The sequence below is a fragment of the Natrix helvetica genome, assembly GCF_964273705.1.
Source record: "Natrix helvetica genome assembly, chromosome: 6".
In the NCBI taxonomy this organism is placed as follows: Eukaryota; Metazoa; Chordata; class Lepidosauria; order Squamata; family Natricidae; genus Natrix; species Natrix helvetica.
In genome coordinates this window covers 25,388,630-25,409,332 of record NC_138553.1, presented here as the reverse complement: position 1 = coordinate 25,409,332, position 20,703 = coordinate 25,388,630, and the positions used below count along the sequence as shown (strand labels likewise).

The 20,703-nt window shown below is 38.8% G+C and overlaps 2 protein-coding genes across 2 annotated transcripts in view; one reads left to right on the top strand and one right to left on the bottom strand.

Annotated features, from left to right (window-relative positions):
- Positions 1-5,574, top strand: part of SYN3 (synapsin III) — a 194,549-nt gene extending 188,975 nt beyond the window's left edge. Inside the window, exons 12-13 of the mRNA XM_081957073.1 lie at positions 109-391; positions 1,781-5,574. Of these exons, the coding sequence (XP_081813199.1) occupies positions 109-391; positions 1,781-1,913 (416 nt within the window). The 3' untranslated portion in view covers positions 1,914-5,574. The remainder of the gene's footprint in view (positions 1-108; positions 392-1,780) is intronic.
- FBXO7 (F-box protein 7) lies at positions 4,657-18,702 on the bottom strand. Its single transcript, XM_081957074.1, has 9 exons — positions 18,398-18,702; positions 15,244-15,547; positions 14,572-14,799; positions 13,018-13,159; positions 11,356-11,439; positions 9,624-9,716; positions 7,474-7,650; positions 7,180-7,217; positions 4,657-6,772 (listed from the first exon to the last, which is right to left on the bottom strand). Exons 1-9 carry the CDS (start codon positions 18,517-18,519, stop codon positions 6,386-6,388), a joined length of 1,575 nt encoding a protein of 524 aa, XP_081813200.1. The 5' UTR covers positions 18,520-18,702; the 3' UTR covers positions 4,657-6,385.
- Between the last annotated feature and the right edge of the window lie 2,001 nt (positions 18,703-20,703).

Genomic DNA, 20,703 nt, shown 5'->3' with positions numbered 1-20,703 from the left:
TCTTCCAATGAACTTGTATCAGACCAGTCTCATAATATAGACAAAGATCAGACCTTTTATAAAAACTAACATTGTTTTACAGACTGTGTCTGTATTCCTTTGTTCCAGGTGGCCCATGGCAGCCTCAAGGATCACAGCCCATACAGCCAGGAGCCCCACCACAGCAAAGGCTGTCCCCCCAGGGTCAGCAACCTCTGAGCCCTCAGTCCACCTCATCACAGCAGCAGAAGTCACCTGGATCTCCCCAGCAAACTAGATCGTCTTCAGGAAGCTCACCAAGTCAGCCTTCCAAATTAGGCACGTTTCCTGCCCAGCAACCTCGGCCTCCAGCACAAGGCTGGGCTCCTGGCCAAGGATTCAGTGAACCTTCTAAGCAGCATCCTCATCTAAAGTATGTGGGATTTTTTTTTACAATGGATAATTCTTGCAATTTAAAGTCAAGATCAAGCCATTATCAGTATCTTCTCCAGAATAGAACACCAAAACAAGTGCATACATGAGACTCAACAACTGAACTTAAAGGGAAGACTACATTAAACCTAATTTTTGGCACAGTCTTATTTAGGGAAACATTTTCCAGCTTAACCACAGCCCACCCTGAAAATAATATTCAAATCTAACATAAATCCTAATAATACAGTAATGTTAAGAGTTTGTGAACTCTTTTGAATTGTCATGACTGCATAAATATGACATAAAGCATCACAGAAACCTTAAACCTAGATAAAGAAAAACTTATTAAAAAAAATAAGTCAAACATATTGTAATTCATTTTTTTATTGAGGAAAATGATCCAAAGCTAGATATACAGTATATGGCAAAAGCATGTGAGCCTTTGCTTTTAGGAATTGGTATGCCCACCTTGGTCAGCAATAACTGTAACTAATTATTTGTGATAACTCTTGGATCTCTTCTGCACATTAGCCTGAAGGAATTCTGGGAGGAAGGAATCCTGAAGGAAAGTTTCTTCTTCTTTTGCCATTCTTTGGACATATAGCTTCTGTTTTGGATCATTGATTTGCTGCTTCTCTTGAGCTTCACCTCAGACAGATATCCTATTTTCCTATACAATTTGCTGATACAATCCGAAATTCATAATTCCATCAATGATGAAAATCACCTGGAAACTTGCAAAGCTGGCCCAAGACATGACATTGCAACATTTCACATACTTTTGCCACACAAAAATGTAGCTTTAGATCAGTGTTTCTCAAACTTGGCGACTTTAAGTCCTGTGGACTTCAACTCCCAGAATCCCCCAGCCAGCATAGCTGGCTGGGGAATTCTGGGAGTTGAAGTCCACAGGACTTAAAGTCGCCAAGTTTGAGAAACACTGCTTTAGATCATTGAGCCACGGTGGCGCAGTGGTTAGAGTGCAGTACTGCAGGCTACTTCTACTGCTGGGCTGCGAGCAGTTTGACAGATCGAATCTCACCAGACCCAGATTGTTGGGGGCAATATACTGACTCTGTAAACCGCTTAGAGAGGGCTGTAAAACACTATGAAGCGGTATATGTCTAATTGCTATTGTCTTCAAAAAATCAATGGACAAGTATGTTTTTGATTCATAGCTTTACTGCTCTCTATCTAGTTTTTAGGATTTATATGGAGAACAGATCACATTTAGGTGATATTTATGCATATTGAAAACTCAAAAGGGTTTATAAACTTTTAAGCACCACTATAGGTGTCTAACAACAGTAGTGACCCACTACTTCCTAAAGCTTCTGAATTTTATAAAGGAAATAACCAAATTTTTATTCCTTTTTCTTTTTTTCAGCAAATCACAATCCTTGACAAACACCTTCAACATCTCAGAATCTTCACAGCGAGGTATCACAAACGAAGATGAGGCAAAGGCTGAAACCATCCGCAACCTGAGAAAGTCATTTGCTAGCCTGTTTTCTGATTAGCATCACAATCCAACCTTAGAGCAATTTTGGATATTTGGGTCTTCTTTTCTTGCATATTCCTCACTCATTTTATAGTTCCCTATACAAATTTGTCTTTAAATGCATCGGTCATTATAGTTTCTTGTATGTATTCCTATATTCAGCAAAGGGGAAAAAATCAAAAGGCAATCCAATCTGCCTCCCTGTGATCTGGATCCTATTGGCGTCTAAATGCTATCAACTTAACAGAAGGCAAATACATGTCCATCATTGCCTACACCCAGAGGTCATCTCACGCACAATCCAGCCTATAGAATGCTGCAGTGCATATAAACTGCCTTGAACACTTGCTGTGCCATTTACGGCAGATGTGCAGGAAAGAGGCAAATGAGGTGAAACACATAATCATCTCCCTCAATGTTCATTTATCTTAACTATTTTTATCTACTAGCATGATTCTTCATGTCTTTTATAAGTCAGGTTTTAGTTTACTTTTTTTAAAACTCAATTATGAAACTACTACTCAGAAAATGTGTTATCTGTTACATCCCCTTCAAATCCAGAATTATTCTTTCTCAAGTCAAATTTACTGGACTAAATTATTTTAATTCTTAGGTAGCACACAACTGAAGCATTTTACTTTGGTCGGCATACAACCAGGATGAAATCCATTCTGATTCCCAGGTGCAAGTGTATAGAGATCATTTGGCATTAAAATCCTTTGCTTGCTCTGTTACAATGGTGCAATTTGCCCAAGACCTAGTATCAACTGTCCTATTCCAAAGTAATAAATTAAACTATGATTATGTAGGTCTTTACACTGAAGTACCATGTATGGAAATGAATATACAGGTCTTGAACTATATCAGCATGCCAGAATTCATCTTTAGAGCTGCGTATCATGCATTTCAGAAAAAGATAATTGAAGCAAAAATCTTTGATCCCAGCCTAAAAGTTCTCCCCAATATCAATATCCAAATTACGCAGTATACCATAACATTTTAGCCATCCAAGTCAGGATACAAGTGAAGTGTTAAAAGAGATGAGGAAAATATGAGTTCTGTTGCAAAAATTTTAGAGATTTCTCACTTTAAGCATTGATATGATCCACCTCCTTTTACTACAGTATCTATGCCAGTGATGGCAAATCTATGGCACGCGTGCCACAGCTGGCACGCGGAGGCATTTCTCAGGGCACGCAAGGCGCTGCCATCAGCTGAGTTCACCCTTTTTAAAAGCCATTTTTCGCCCTCCTCAGGCTCCAGAGCCTTTATAGGAGCCTGGGGAGGGCGAAAAGAGCCTCCCTCGTCCTGGAGGCCCTCCAGAGGCTTCATGAGCTTCCCTGAAGCCTCCGGAGCGCAAAAAACCTACCTATGCAAAACTGATGCAAAGGGGACATCGCATTATGTGTGCATTTGCTGTATATAGATTGTAGAGCAGGCATGTCCAACACGCATGTGGCCCTAGACAGCTAAGGCAGTCCCACAAGATTGTACATTTTTAACATTGTGATTTATATACATTAACTACTTTTTTATATGTGGCTCAAGACAATTCCTCTTCATTCAATGCAGGCTAGGGAAGCCAACGGTTGGACACCCATGCTCTAGAGCCGTGATGGCAAACCTATGGCATGTGTGTCACAGGTGGCACACAGAACCCTCTCTGTGGACATGCAAGCCGTCTCCCCAGCTCAGCTCCACCGTGCATGTGTGCGCACCTCCCGCTGGCCAGCTAGTTTTCGTGTCTCTGCCGCACATGCACAGGGGATGGGGAAAATGTGGGTTGGGGAAACACAGAGGTCATGGGGCATGCACGGGGGTCATGTGCACATGTACAGGGTGTAGTTCATGTGGGAATGCATGCGCATGGGTGGGATGGAGCACACACAGTGGTCGCACGCATGCACGGGGGGACTGTACACACATTGCATTTTGGGTGCACTCACATGCACGCTTTCGGCACTCCGCGACAAAAAGTTTAGTCATCACTGCTCTAGAGTAAGTCTACTGCAAGCACATAATTTTTCAACTCAGTAGAGCCAAGTTCAAAAAAAGCCAGACAAACTGCTTTGCTCTTTAATATTGTTTGCACAGGGAAAGCTCTGAATAGGTTGGCAAGAGCTACTTTTTTCCAAGTTCTAGAATGGAACCTTACCTACTTCCCCGCCTTTTTCCTAAATGCTGTTAACAACATTTGGTAGACTGATGAAAACAAAGATTACCACTACTTTGTTTACCAGCTATATGGGATGCATCTGAACAACAATTCAGGATTTTAAGAGAAGTACAGATAAGGATTCACTTCCATTTCAAATTACCCAACTGGAATTGCTTGTCAAACCCAGCCCATAGTTTCGGTTTCAAGCTAAATGTTGATAGCAAGGTGAACAAATGTCTTCAATATTATCAGTGTGACTTATTTCTCTGAATGTGTCATGTACGATGGCACTGTACAGCCAACTGTTCAATGACTTCAGAGCGCAATAGGAAAATTCCGACAGAATTTGCTAGTGCAGTTTCCCATCACCAGCACATAATAAATTAATGTAATTCTTAGATCTACTAAATTTCATCTTCAATTCTCCTCTCAAGTAAGTTTAACCTACCTCAATAATAATAGAACCATTACATACTAGTCCATTTTGCACTGAAATATTACAGAAATGTTAAATAATTCCTCTCATAAGCAGTTAGCCTATTTTGCAAGCCAAAGAGCTAATTATACCAATGTTGTGCAGTTGTTGGGACAAAGATCTTTATCATCTGCAATATTCTGAGCAGTATGCATCCTAAGTGGAAAAATGCCACCACAATGCAAGTATTAGAAATACAATTACAAAGAACCAATTGTTTAGTAACAAAGCAAAATTGTGTTAAGACTCAAGCAATTTTAGAACTGATTTATGCATGTTTGAGTTCTAACAAGGATGATTACAGCACTTTACTGTATTATAAACTAGCACTTAAGTATTAACTGTTGGTCTGTTGGTGACATGATAGCAGTGTTCTAATACCTAAGGGGCTGCCGCAAAGAAGAGGGAGTTAACTTATTCTCCAAAGCACCTGAAGGTAGGACAAGAAGCAATGGATGGAAACTAATCAAGGAGAGAACTAAGACATTTCCTGAAAGTTAGAACAAATAATCAGTGGTCACAAACACTGAGCACTCCTTGTGATAGTAAATAAACAAACACATATTTATAACACTCCACCTATAAAGTACTATATATTCTAAATATAGTACAACCACATCTTTAATTTAGGCTTAATAAGTGAGTTCATTATTGTAAAACTAATTTAAAATTCAATTTCATCAAGTTGAAATTTAGAATGAGACAAAACTGACACATCAAATCAGTGCACTTAAGTGATTATTTTTGTTTTGTTAATAAGGCTGAAAATACTATACAGAGAAAAATTCGGAGGAATAGCAAAGATAATACATTTTCCCTTGAGCAGCCATCAATGGACAGTCATCCATTATTTATGCTCAACTTTAGAAGATCACCTTCTAATAAGACTTATATCTCTTTATCCACTGATCAACTAGACACAATTATGTCTATTTATCCCTAAGAATTGCACATCTTGTAATTATACATTTAAAAATAACTAGGAATGTTTACCCAATGTAGTTGCCTGAAAAATGTTAAAAACAACGATCATGCTCATTAGTCCCATCAATCACACGATTCTTTAAATGTACAGATGGCCTGTCATTTTATTTCATAAAGTACTTGGGGTACTTTCTGTTGATATTTACTAGAAAAAAATTGAAGTAGAAAGGCAGCAACTTTTTGCCAGATCTTCTGACATTCACCATTTCTCATCTTCTGGGTTATACTGTGTAGCATGTTATTATTCAACTGTTTGTAAGGTGAACAGTTCAATGTCTTATTCCCTCATATGTAAAAAAAATCATTTAAACTCAATATTCTTTGTGCTTTGAAATCCCCAATACCAACATTGTTTTTCAAGTAATAAAATACATAAAGTGTCCGAAGAACAATCAAATCAGGTGGTTTTTGCAGTCTTCCAAGTGCCAGATATTGCATAGAACCGAAAATATTTTCATGGAAAAAGCACTGAGTCAGGCTAATTACTGGGAGAAAAGAACATAGCACAAATATTTAAATGACAGATCTAAAAATGAAAACAACCCAGACCAACTTAGAATCTTATATTTTAAAGTGCTTTTTATCTGATGCAACAAAAGCAAACCACCTTTTACTTTCTAGGGAGCCTGCCACTGTAAATGAAAAGAATAGTGTCCCTCAATATTCTTGCAAAAGGTATCTGCGTTTCCAAGGGAGGCAGGAAAAATCGTTTGCATGGAACTGTTGGGCCCAAGTCTATGGAATCAATATGCTATAGTACTTATGCACTGTCATAACTTTAAAACAGTAGGCATCATAGCTCTGAAGCTGTACAATTTTAAAGTAAGCCAACAAAGAGAGGTTTAAAACTTTATCAATAAGGCTGAAAGAGTTCTCATATGAATGCACGGCGACTATCAATTGGGCGGCTCCGATTGGCTCTTCCTGGGAGAGTTGGATTGGGTTCTGGAAATGACACAAAAGGATCGAAATATGGTAAAGTGGAGAATGGATCTAAGTGTGGGGCAATAGGAAGATACTGATTTGGAAGCTCAGAGGGGCCAGGAAAGAGGGAGCTTATTGGATCACCAATGGAAGGGATTGCTAACCTCTCATCAAATTCACCACCAATGATATTGGGGGGATAAAGTGGATTAGGACAAAAAGGATTGGGATACAATGGACTGGGGTGAAATGGCACAGGGAGGGGAGGAGGGGGCAGAAACATTGTGTGTCTCCACTTCAGCGCGTCTTTCTTCTGCTTCAATTTTTTCTTGTACAGCTGTAGAAAGGGGGAAAATAAAATTTAGCTTGACATTTCATAGCGTTCGTTGTTACAAAAGGTTTTCTAGTACAGGCCTAGCTATTTAGAATATATGAACCAAATTTATTAGCACAACTATCTCCATGCCTTCTGCAGCTTCGTAGTTTTTTATTTCATGCAATTTTTCAATCGATATGAGATTTCAGACCAGAATCCAACAGCTTGAAAGAAGCAGTGCAGGCTGGCATCCATTGGAATAATATTGTTCACCTGCTCTTTCAGCTGAGATCTTTAATGTAGAGTTTGCTTCCTGTGATAACTGGAGGTTTCAGTTAGCTGAGAATGTAACTTGGTTATTCTAACTGCATATATTCTTTAAAAAAAACAAAGCCAAACCCAAAAAACCTATCATAACATCCACTTACTTCTTTCCAATCCGTGTCTCGAGATCTGGCAACCGGATCTGCATAAACATGTAAGATACAAATCAGCTTGCTACAGCAATTCTATAACGATGTGGACAACAACACATTAGGTAACTTGCATTGATTGCATGACTGCTCCAAGACAATAACCATTTATTTGGACACAATGTTCAAACAGCTTCATAGAGGTATAATTCCTTACAAAGAACCCTGGCAAATTAACTTGTAAAGCTGACAACAAGCCTCTCATTCAGCGTCATGTCATTAGTAAAAAAAGGTTTTACGAACAATTACCTCTAAAATCTCGCAAGTATATGAACCTCCACAATAACTGGTCATTTGAAGCAGCATAAAGATCATGACAAACAGCAGACAAAGAAATTAATGAGCGAAAGTCCAAGAGCCTGAAGATTCGGAGTTTCAGCTCCAACGGAAGAACCACCAGGCCAAACACATCAGGTAGATTCAATGCTAAAAGGAGAAGGGGAAGAACAACATTATTACAACATTCCAAGAGTTTTAACTTCTTATCCATTTCATAATTATAATTACATACTGCATGAAACAAAGCACGTTGGTAAGATTTGGCTAAAGAAAAAGCCTATTTTTTATGCAAATGCTTTGAATTTAATCATTCATTTATCAAAGACATCAAAAATGACATAATACTAAGATCATTCGTTTAACTGGGTTCTCTACCTACTTTTTGGACTTCTATTGGAAACAGATCACATCAGAAAAATTATACAGAAATACTGAAACTTCAAGAGTTCATTAATTTTAAGCACCACTGTATTTCTATTGAAACAAATGACTAAGTGGGACTAAAAAACAATGTTACCAGAGGTATGATGGCCACTAACCAAATTCTCAATAATCCCTGAAATAAAACTCTAAAGCACCCTCCCTAACAAGATTTAGAAGGCACTTATTTAGGGAGAAGTCACATTAGACTTTCCACAATGAAAGGTTTCACTCTCCTGATTAGAGCCAAAATCCTTTGGCAGCTACACAATGAGATCAGTATGCAATATCATCCAGTTTTTCTTCAGCCTAATCAAAAAGAAAAGAAACAAAAAACACCCCTATTCAGATCAAAGTTAATATATTATTGCTTTACTATGTTGTCAAGCCACATAGGAAAAAGCCTCTTTGGCTGGCTCAACTACAATAGAGCGTTGCCTGTTAAGTGAAACAAGAATTGTTTCAAAAGGCACTTACAGATTTTAATCTATTTTATAACATTTCTCAAATTAGAATTTGGTACTTGTTCAACTTGCAAGTCACAGCTGCAGCCATGATAGGATGAGAAGCAGAAGGAAGTGTCTAATTTATAAATAGCAAAAGAATTGTGACTTAGAAACTGAGTACTCATCCAGTGGTGGAGACAAAATCTTTCTGAGTTGAGATCCATTCTGGTTACTTGGCATCAGAGCCTAAACAGAGAGTAGCAAATTTGTTTGCACAAATGAGCTTCAGGCGGTACCCTTGAGGGTCTAGGGTGTCAAACTGGATTTCTTCGAGGGCCAGATCAGCATTGTAATTGTCATCCACTGGACAGGTGGAGCGGGAAGGAATGAGACGGATGCCTCCTGCAGCACCCTGCCGCCAAAACAGGGCGCAGGGCACCAGCATACTGCCAGCCAAAACAGGACATGGGGGACACGCATGGGCCCCCCCGCACTTCGTTTTCAGCCTGGACAGCCTGCAGCATTCTGCCAGCCAAAATGGGGCGCCGTGGCACACACAGCCCCCCGTGCCCCATTTTGACCAGTAGTGCATGCTCCCCCCATGCTATTTTGGCAGGCAGAATCCTGGAGGCCATCCAAGGTGAAAATGAGACGCAAGGGGGGCCACATGCAGCCTCCCCATACCCCATTTTATCCGGCATCCCATTTTTGCCGGAAGGGTGCTACAAGTGGTATCCGTCCTGTCCCCACCCATCTGGAAGCAACACATGCATGTCCATTTCCAGGCCAGCCCTACAGGCCTTGAGTTTGACACCCCTGGTCTAGACCACTATTTTTCAAACTTGGCAACTTTAAGATATCTGGACTTCAGTTCCCAGTATTGCCCAAGTTCAGTTTCTGGGAGTTGAAACCAACACATCTTACTTGCTGAGGTCGAGAAACACTAGGTTAGTCAGCAGCAGAGAGCTCAATGTATAGAGAGTCATCTCAACTCTTAACACAGTTTGAATCAAACATGATCACATTTAATAAGTGAAGGGAATCCAGAATCATACTGAAAAAATATTGCTGTTATACTCTCAAAACATTCCTGCTAAATGAGTTCGGGTGTGTGTGTGTGTGTGTGTGTCCATGTCTTATGCTAAGCACGTTGGGCTACAAACATACTTCACTCATCATTCTCGGTGGTTTTACCTGTTCCATAATAAATATTCTACAAAAAGATTTATAAGACTCCTTCCATTATGTGATTACCTTGCCGAGTAGCAGCCAGAAGAGGGTATACCAGTCGATCTTTAAAGAGACAAGAGAGCTTCTGAAGGTCCTTATACACACCTGCAACATTTCCTTTAGGAAAAATTAGAAGTAAGTTATCATCTGCTGAGTATATTCTATTCTAATTATTTGCCTCCAAGAATAAATCACCAAGCAGGAAAATGGAAAACAGCTGGTTCTATCATTCAGACTGGCAATATGCTGTAATAATTTGATTTACAACAAATAGCAAAGCCTGCATGGGCTGATGAATTTGGTGGACCTATTACCATGGTTAAATAGCACAAAAGAGAATCTATGGAAAGTTTCTTTTAAAGCTTTTAATGAAGAAGAAGATAAGAAACTGCATTATATCGACTGTAACAGATCTTTCAATAATAAGCATCTATGGCTGTTTCATTATTTCACTTTGAGCTGGGAAACTATTGTTGTCTCCTTTATGAATGCTATTAGAATGAGTTTCTTAAAATTTTGAACACAATGGGTCCCCCTAGTGAGGCATTATCTGCCATTACACCATTAGCTTAATACTGTATAAACAAACAAGTGGTTTACAAAGAAGATTGTGTAAACTTTTTTTTTTACAGATACAGCCTTAGAAATGTAAATGGTGAAAGGCTGAAAATGGAAGGTTGCCTCTTATGAAGCCTGTATTAGAATCTAGCTCAAAACCTTCCCCTGAACACAACATACCCATGATTTCCTACAGGTTATTGTGCAGAAATGAAAGAAAACACATTTGGACAAGTTTGGATAAAGCTCTAACTTAGATTAGCTGCACAAGTCGAAAGGATCAGCATAAAGCTCCCAACTCAAGCATCAATATCTCCTTCTGCTGTGGCCAAGAAGGAAAATAAACCAGAATTGCAAATAAAAGTAAAGTCTTCTTGGTAAATAGTGTGGTGTGTGTGTGTGGGTGTGTGTGGAAACACAACTAATCTTGCTTGTTAATTTCCCACATGTATTTTAAGTTATCTCTTTTAAAAGCTGTTTTATTTTAAATTGGTATCAAATTCTCCAGATTTACCATGGGTTTCTTGAAACATTAGAATAAATATGTTTTTATGGGGGCGGGGGGGGGGGGGAATGTATCATAATAAATTAGTTTTTTTTTCAGAATATTTAGATTTTCTAGACCCACCACAATTGTTTAGATCAATGATGACAAATCTTTTTGGAACTGAGTGCCCAAACCAGAATATGTGCGTGCACCGGAGCACCAGAAACCCGAAGATCAGCTGGCCAATGCAGCACCTGGTCTTCAGGCTCCCGGGCCAGCCAGCTGATCTTTGTACGCACCAGAGCACCAGAAATTCAAAGACCAGGTGGCCGGCGCGCACATGCCCACAGAGAGGGCTCTGAGTGCCACCTCTGGCACGCGTGATATAGGCTTGCCATCACAGCTCTATAATGTATAAGTATTTTCTAAGGCCCTAAGAGAAAATATGTCCCTTGCAATATATTTTTTCATTGTTTGGAATGTTTTGTTTTAATAAAATATTTTACTGATAAACTCAAAGCCTGATAGGAGTTCCTGAGGTCTTTGTAGTTATTTGAATATGTTTTAAATGTTCAATGATGCAACTTAAAAATGCCTCCCACCTACTGCACTCAACTTCATCTTCTAATTTGCTCAGTTAACAATTACAATTACTGTGGCATTACTCATCTATTAGCTTCTTGCTGTTCCCCAAAATTCAGATTCAGATACCTGAGTCTTCAAAGCAGATAAATGTTGCTGGCAGAAGCTGTAGTCTCTTCACACTTTTGATGTCAATGTCAATCTTCAGCATTGCTAAAAATAAAAAAAAGACACTAAAAGAACTTAACCAAAACATTACTAATGATTCTGAACTTCCTGGGGAAACTCAACAGAATAAATTTAACCAATAGCAGTGTGTGCTATGAGAAACACAATAAAAAATACAACACACAACACCCTTCTTTCCCATTTGAGGCTGTGTGGCATAATATTCCAGGATATATGAAGGAATCTAACTAGCTTGGATTATTAAGTGTAATGTGTTACAGAGTGAATAGTTTAATTTTGTCTGTGCTCATGGAAAGTCTTTCTCACTTCTTTCGAAAGGGACTTTTCTGAGACCTTAAACAGCATCTCGGGATTACCCACTGTTCTATCTCTTTTGATACTGTATCTCAGTATCTGTTTTACAGCCTAATACTTCTTTTTAAGCAAATTAGTTTAAATATACTACTAACGGCTTCTTATCTGATTACTTGTAACCTTCAAACCTTCAAAACATGCATCACAGGGCACTATTTTTTCTATCAACATACCTCAAATGGGCTAACAAACCAAAATCAGGGACCCAGGACTCTCATGCAATTGAAATTTGCCTAAATTGTGGGCAGTTCCGTTCTGCCGCAGTCAGCTGGACACATGATTGTCGATTACAACAACTCCCTATCACCTTTCCACAAGAAACACCAATGGGCAAAACAACAATAAGTAGGAAGTCGTTCCCATTCCCACAGCTTTTTTGCCTGCCAGATGTCATTCTATTTCTCTTTCTGTTTATCTTTGGAAATTCTCTGGAGCAAATATTCATTGAGCCATAGAGTTATCTAGTTATTATTACTTTACCATTAAATGAATATTTTATAAGTGTTTTAAATGAGCACTGAGAGTAGGAGAATTAATGAAAGACTGAAGAGCTGTTTGGAAATGAAGCAGGAACATAGACTGGCCACTATCAGATCTCAATTTGCTGCTCAGAGGAAGAGCTGGAGCCAATTTGATGCAGCGCATCAGGAAGAGAGATTTGGAAGACAGTGGGCATGGACGTGAATCAATCAGCCAGGGTTGCGGAAGGACTGCAAGGAGAGCTGGTGGCAAGATTTGTGAAACAGGGAGGATGTGCTGGGAAGTCAATAAAAGGGTTGGAGGAAGATGATTAGGGTGACTGATAACCAATGTAAATTCCATGCACATCTGGTTAAAAACGTTCAGTTTGGAGAGAATAAATATCACATTTCTTCCAAGACAAAGATGATAGGCAGTTGAAACATTGGAAGAAGGGAAACACAAGTTGTATTGAAACCTTTGCAAAATCAGCTAAGAAAGCTTTTTTCTGTCCAAGTTTACATTTGTATTGCTGATTCTTCAGAGATGGACATGACAAGTCAAGTTGCAAAATATAAAAGTCTACCATTTCTTCTTTAATACAGTTCAAAAGGCTAATCTATCTCATTTCATAGCACTTCTCAACGCATTTTGACATACTTAGTAATGTCTAAAAGCTGACATCACGTATGATGTAAGAGTCAACTGATTCTTATGACTTTCAAGTTTGTTAGGAGTTACATAGCATGGAAGACAAAGAATAACAAATAAATATCAGAATATACCTACCATTGATAACAATAAGATCTCCCAGAGGCACACAAGTAAGGGCAGCAATACCATTTTCACAGAGGGGATGGGCATACTGTAGCTTATAAACACCTCTGTTCCGCCATTGGTCAGGCATTCTTGTTGCCTTTGACTGTGTTCCCTATAAATAATAAAAGAAGAATTTAACAAGGCAACTAAAACTTGACTACAGATTTGTTGTGTGTTTCCAACAGCACTACTAAAATCATAGGGAGGGGAATATTGATTAGTTGCAACAGTGCAACTAAAGCATGCAAATAGTCATTGTCAAATCTTTCTCAGTCAGGCAAGAAATTACAAAAAAGCCTTACTGAGAACCATAATTCTAATCAGGAGATTTATTGTTATCGAGTTAATAAAGCCATTACAAAAGTGGCCATCGAGTATCAAATGAAGCCCCATTCATCCTGAAATTAAAGTTCCTGTTTGTGTGCCTCTTCATCCAGCCTCTGCAATGTTAACAGGCTAGAAGTCACTTTCTTTTGGTCAAGTGTCCATGTCCACCTCCTTTGAGAGCTTTCACAGGTCAGCTGTGCATCATCTGCAGCCCAGCCCAGCGAAAAGCAGTCCCCATCATTGGCATAGCTTTATACCTTGGTTAATTATATATTTATGAAATTTGATAACTAGTTTCCATTAAGATCATCATCTAAAATTATGCCTTTGATAATGAAGAGGCTAAATTGAAATGTTATGAATCAAACTCAAAGCCACAAATATTTGCCCAAAAAAGTACTGAGATTAAAATATTAAATTCAGAACTTAATTCTGCATACATTGCTGGGCTGGGAAGTTTGATAAATCTTTGATAACTCATATTCACTATCCCAGTTCTAATTAGTCTTAATTATTTTTAATACGATACACTCTACACATTAGAAAGGAGAAATCTATTTTCTATTATTTCATTCATCTTCCAGGGGCTAAAGGCAAAATGTCTGCAAGACAAGAATTTACCTAAATACCTTCCATGCTAAAGCTCATTTAAAAAGGACAATCAGATATGTTTCTTTAATTGGGATTCTGCATTTATTTTAATATTCAACATTCACAATACAAATTTATGTTGTAAAGCAACACCTAGAATACTATATGCAATTCTGGTTTTCACATTTCTTTCATTAGATAATGTGTTGTGCATTAACTGTGTTCTGCTCAATGGGTAAGCAGTACAAAAGTGCCCATCGAGTATCAAATGAAACCCCATTCATCCTGAAATTAAAGTTCCTGCTTGTGTGCTTCTTCATCCAGCCTCTGTAATGTTAACAGGCTAGAAGTCACTTTCTAAGGCAGAACAGTGTGTGGCCATAATATTCTGGATAACAACGAACCAATAACAACCAATATATTCATGAGCAATAGTATGTGTTATCAGCAAATTATGATTTACTAGAAGCCAACATTATCTTATTACTGACCTAAGATCTATGTCAATGATGAAAATTATGAGAAATGATGAGAAATGAAAATCAACCAAATCTGATGGGATGCATAGTATTCACATTCAGACATCCTTTGTAAAAATTTGCTTACTTGAGGTATATATCCTGTCTCCATCATAATAAGATGAATCAAAACTATCAAGGCATCATTGGCACTGGTACATTCTGCAGAATGATATAGGGTCTGAAGCGAATGTGGTACTTGTCCATCCGTAGCTTCAGAGCAAAGCATTGGCTCTGAAGGATAAGAACCTGAAGCTTCTTGGAAGTCAAAGTCATCAGATACAGCTTCTGAAGCAAATGCTTGGCTGGATTCTTCCTTGAAAGGATAGCAGCAGAAACAAGAGAGCATTGAAAAATTATATTAAAAATTATATTTAAAATGATAAGAGCAAAGGGTTTCTGTGAAAAAAGCTGGTTTCTCTAAAATTAATGGAAGCAGTACCTCAGTATTTTCCTTACTCAGTATTTTCTCTACTCAGTATTTTCCCTACTAGGCATAATAGCAATAGCACTTAGACTTATGTACCACTTCATAGTGCTGTACAGCCCATTGTAAGCGGTTTACAGAGCCAGCATATTGCTCCCAACAATCTGGGTCCTCATTTTACCCACCTTGGACGGATGAAAGGCTGAGTCAACCTTGAACCTGGTGATATTTGAACTGCCAAATTGCAGGCAGCAGAGGTAGCCTGCAGTATTGCACTCTAACCTCTGCACCACCGTGGCTCACTTAAGACATCTTCACTTCTAATGGACTTACCATATGGTTTATATTCATCTGAACATCATCTTGAACTGTATGGTCTGGTACATGTACATTGTGTCTTTCACTATCTAGAATTTTAGATTGGTTGTGATAAATGGCTGAAGTGGATGGTTCATGATTATTCTGTTGTGGTTGCAGAGATGAGGTGTGAGCTGGAAATACTCTTAATTCTGTCTCAGTATCTTCCAATATCAAACAAATCAAGTCTCCTGAAACAATCCCAAATGATGCTAGGGTTTCCTCATCTCCAGTAAGGGAGTCTTTGTTGTTCAACGTTATCGCAAACTTGATGTCAGAACTGCAGGGAAACAACAATAAGCACACATTTTGTATTGAGAAACACACAATAACTGCAAACTAAAATAGGTCCTTAATTACCTAATTCCACAATTTACTATAATGCAACCAATAAGTATAGCCACTAAAACCAAAACAATTCTCAAACTAATTCATTTTCACCTGCCTTTATTATACATGTTACTTTTTTTTTTAGAAATGTAAGTCTAATATATATTTAAAAGTAGTATTTGTACTATTAGCATTTAAATTATTAGTAGTAGAATGCTAAATAGGAAGGCCACATTTCTAAAAGAATGCTTTCAGTCTTACTAAATAAAACATATTATCAAGGCTCTTGAATTTGCCTGCATTGTAGTAACTAAATAGTATCTAATTTATGATTTGCCTTTCAAAAGTATCATTTTAAGTTTTGCATGTAATTTTTAAAAAAGAAATTTAGTAGGTACCAAGGGAAACCTTTCACAATCAAACACAATGTCCATCTCCACAAAACCTAAATGGTGCATTTCACCTTACAACATTTGCAACTCACTTTTGAACACAAGAGATATTTTCATATTCAACAATCACAAAATCAGTTTTTATACATATTTTTCCAGTGACTATTATTTTACAGGGCATGTCTGAGGAAAACAGCAATGTTTAATTTTTAAAATAATTACTTTTTTCACTGTAAACTCAAGGCAAATCAATCCCAAATCTCTAGCATACCAAACCCTACCATTATAAGTCTCAGCTATGAAACTAGCATTCGTTCTTCTGGGATTCCAGAAAACGCTTAAGACCTGGCTCTATTCCCAGGCCTGGGATTAATGTAGGTAATTTATTGGCTGAACCCCTATTATATTGTTTTTGTACTGTTTGATGTTATGGTACAAGTTGTTTTTGTGGGATGTGTGTGTGTGTTTGTAAGCCACTCAGTCTTCTAGAGAGGATATCCAGAATTCAACTGAATAAAATAAGCTAAAATAATTAGAGGTATGTGTACTACTAACACTTTAATAAATCACATAATTTCCATGAAATAACTATCAGTTTCTATTGTAACTGTAGCCCATAAACGAAACTGAACGTGTAATCTTACTTTGACTTTCAGTTTCATAAGAAAAATATTATCATCTTTCTCTTACAGTATATCTCTCATCAACAGGACAGAAAAAGTCTGATTCTAACTATCACAACATAATCTCAATACCTTCTGAATATACCTATGACTAGTAAGACTGGATTCAGGATTATAGATCAACTAGTTCATTAAAATACAATCTCATGTACCGCTTACTTGGGAAAATAAGATTTGTTTCTTAGTATGTTGACTCCGTTACTTAATTCTCCAATTACTCTACACATTAGTTTATTTTAAAAGTTAGGAATCCAGGAATCCATCATTTAATGAAAACATTTCTAAAATATCCATCAAGCCACATGAATTAAAAGGTTTGCTATATAAGTTTTGAAATTAAATCTGCTCTACAGAAAAGAATAGATATTCAGTAACTAGATCAAAACCTGTGCAGATTCCCCACAATGCTTGCAAAAACGTGGGGTTTTTTTCAATAAACTATGTACAGATTTACAATTTTGAATATAAGGCAAACCTGAAAGATGATGACTTGGCATTAGGTGGAGGGAGAGAGAAAATAAATCAGTTCTAGTCCAACTTGCTACACTATTTAGATAATATGTCTTGCAAAAATGTTTTACCAAAAATTAAAAAGACTTCAACATAAATGACTAAAGATTGGGAAATATAATCACTGAAGACACTATTCAGGTGATATATTCTCCACTTTTTCAGAAATCAAGATTCTGAACATTGCTGGTATGTAAATATTTATTTTTGTTTTGCTTTGGTCAATGCATTGAAACATTGACCAAACCATTTCTAGCCTGAAATGTATGAGCATTTAGAAAACACTCATGTTTTCCTCTGCACAAAAATTGTGTGTGAAGGATGGGACTGATTCCACACACATCCCATGTAATTTATAATGCTACAAATGCCAACAATACTGCAAGCTCCATCATTAAGCCAAAAATCCTAAAATCTGATTCAACACTTTAACAATAAAGCCTCTTTTAAGCCATGCCTGAGTTCTGGTTAACTCCCTAAACACATCCATGTAATTTTCTCAGCAGCAATACAGAAAGTGGGTAAAACCATCCGGTTCCTTGAGATGCTTTCCCCATCTCCCCCGCTAGTTGCCAATCTGACAGTTAAGTTTTTAACTTAAAACAATCCATCTTGGGAATCAATCTTGTTAAGATATCAAGTTAACATGCAGTTTTAGTCACGAGGGAAATCCTCCTCTTAATATTTCCCTCATTCCTATTTTGTGCCAGGCCAAAATATATAGGTAGGGAGGGAGGCAGGCAGGGAGGCAGGCAGACAGATAGGTCCTTTGGATCCCCAAATTATTTATTCGTCTGTTCCATTCACTGTCACTATCGAATTGAAGCATTTTGATAACTTCCAAGCCTACCGTCCCTGTCCTAAAAAGTTCCCTTTTATTCGTATCCATTTCATGTATTCAAATCACGTTTATACTTATATGTTATCTAATACACGCTTGAGGAAATAAATAAATGAAAGCATAAAACATTTATTGTCTTCCACGAGTCTTCTCCGACTCTGGGCCATTCCTCTGGGCCAGGGGTGTCCAAACTTGGGAACTTTAAGACTTGTGGACTTCAACTCCCAGAATTCCCCAGCCAGCATAACACCCCTGGGCTCTCCTACAAATGGAAACCGTTTCCATCTCCTAGAAAAGGGAAAGGCCGGCTTCCCATCACTCTCGTCGATCACCACCCCTCACATTCATTGCCAGGCAGCTCCGCTCGCCGATACCTGTAACCCCAAGCGGGCAGGAGGGTTTGGCCAAGGTGCGCACGCAGATCCCTCAGCCTTGGCTCCGCCTCCGCCAACTCCAACGGAGCCGTGTGCCTCTGTAGCCGTACGCGGAGCTTCATGGCGGCGAACTGCGCTCGCGCCGCCTAAGCCCCCTGGCCCCCTCCTCCCCGTCCCGCGCGCCGCAGAGGCCCCTTCGCGAAGGTGGCGGCACAGGAGGCCGCAAGCGAAGACGCTGCCGCCGCCGTTGTTTGTTGTGGGTTTGGGCTGCCGAGGAACCGCCTCCTTGACCCCGGCGACCTTACGATGACGTAGTTCCGTCCGTCGCTTGAACCCTCCCCTCTCGGCGGCTGCGTCGTTCCACGCAACTACTCTCCCCGCGGCCCCCCCCCTCACCGAAGGAAGGCAGAAACTGATGGTGCTGCGCGATGATAATTCGGTGCTCGCCTTATCATCCCTGCTCTCTACCGAAGTTGGTCTTCGGTTGATGACATCGGCGTTCTTCCCGTCTGGCGCTTCTCTGATAGCCAAGGGCTGTCATCTAATGCAGGGGTCGCCAACTTTGGCAACTTTAAGTCTGCCGAACTTCAACTCCCAGAATTCCCCCACCTGGCTGGGGGAATTCTAAGAGTTGAAGTCCACTTGGCTTAAAGTTGGCGAAGTTGGAGACCCCTGATCTAAAGAGAATTCCCATGGGTGCTTTTTCAAGAGGCAACTAGACTTTCTGGTGTTTTTTCCTTGAAGACATTTCACTTCTCATCCAAGAAGATTCTTTAATTTCTTCAGTCCAGAGCTGAAAAAGCTTCTTGAAGTGAAATGTTCAAGGAAAAAAACTAGAAAGTCCAGTTGCCTCTTGGAAAAAGCACTTTTGGGACAGCCATGACCTGGATGGCTGAGAATCTCCATAGACTAAAGAGGATTCTTTATCCTGGGGGTCGAGCCATCTTTGTCCACAGCATCTGGTTATGGGATGTCATCAGGCTGCCCAAAACAGGATGTGGAGGACTCTGGGTTTTGTGATTTATGACGGCAGGGTCTTGCTTTACAACAGGATTACAACATGGCAGCTCTAGTAAGGACCGATTCATGTTGTTAAAAAAGGAAGAATCTCGTTCAAATAATCTCAGTTGCTGGTACCTTTGTGGACACTTCTAGATGACTGTAATGGGAGCAACATGAAAGTGGTTTCCTTTATCTCCAGTTACTTTTTCCACTTCACAATTTAGGGGGGGAGGGGGATTCTGGTGGTTTCCCATCCATAAACTTACTAGGTCTAACAGGTCTGAGCTTCTTGGCTTCCAAGCCCAGATAGGTTGGCATATGCTACACACCAACACTTTACATACATACATTCACACACACACTGGATAATATTTTTTTCTTCCCGGTGAAAATGATTAAAAGAGCATCCATCTCGGGTGTTAGAGGCTGGAATAGTCTCCTGCCTTATGGGATTGCTGAAAATAACACAATGTTTCTTTGCCATTCTAAAAGAGAATTGAATACATGTGAAACCCTCGGGATATTTCTCTTTTTCATCAGACAGACTTGCACTGACCACAGTGTGAAGTTCAAACAATAATTAGCAAGTCAAATACATAAAATAAAAGTAATATGATTAATTAGAACATGTAGCATTTTGCTGCTGATCATTAAAATATATGTGTGAGTTGGCACACTTTTTATTTTATTCTGATGTTAGCAAAAACAAAATCTAGAAAGAATCCAAGCTGGCTTAATTGGCAATCAAACTTATGTGGGAGAAGTCCCAATGGTAATTACACAGAAGTAGACACACATTCATTTGCCTTGATTCCCTTCTAACTATCATTCGGAAACTCGAGAACCATATATATTTAGAAGCGAGTCGTATATTCATGTAGAGATGGAAGCTTGAAGTTTGAATGAAGGGGCAAGAGTATTTACACACAATTCTCTCTCCATGGACAATTACCTGAATTCACACAAAACACTAAAACCAAACAAGCTATATACATCTTTTATGCTACTTATTCTGTTAAGGTCTCAGTTACAATATGTTTATCTTCTTTGCCACTCAAAAATAAGTGTTATCCACTCAAAGAAGAACCAAGAAAAAGAATTAACACTTCTCAACCTAGTGCACGCATATCTGGCAATATCTCTGCATCGGGTTGGCTTGTTAGGCTTACCATTGTTTGATAACAATGATTATGGTTTGCTAACCTGTGAATACAGCTGTGGAATCAAATGACTCAGGGTTGCAGAGTTCACTTTGAAGAAGTTCTAATGCAGTGATGGTGAACCTTTTTTGGCTGCCATACCAA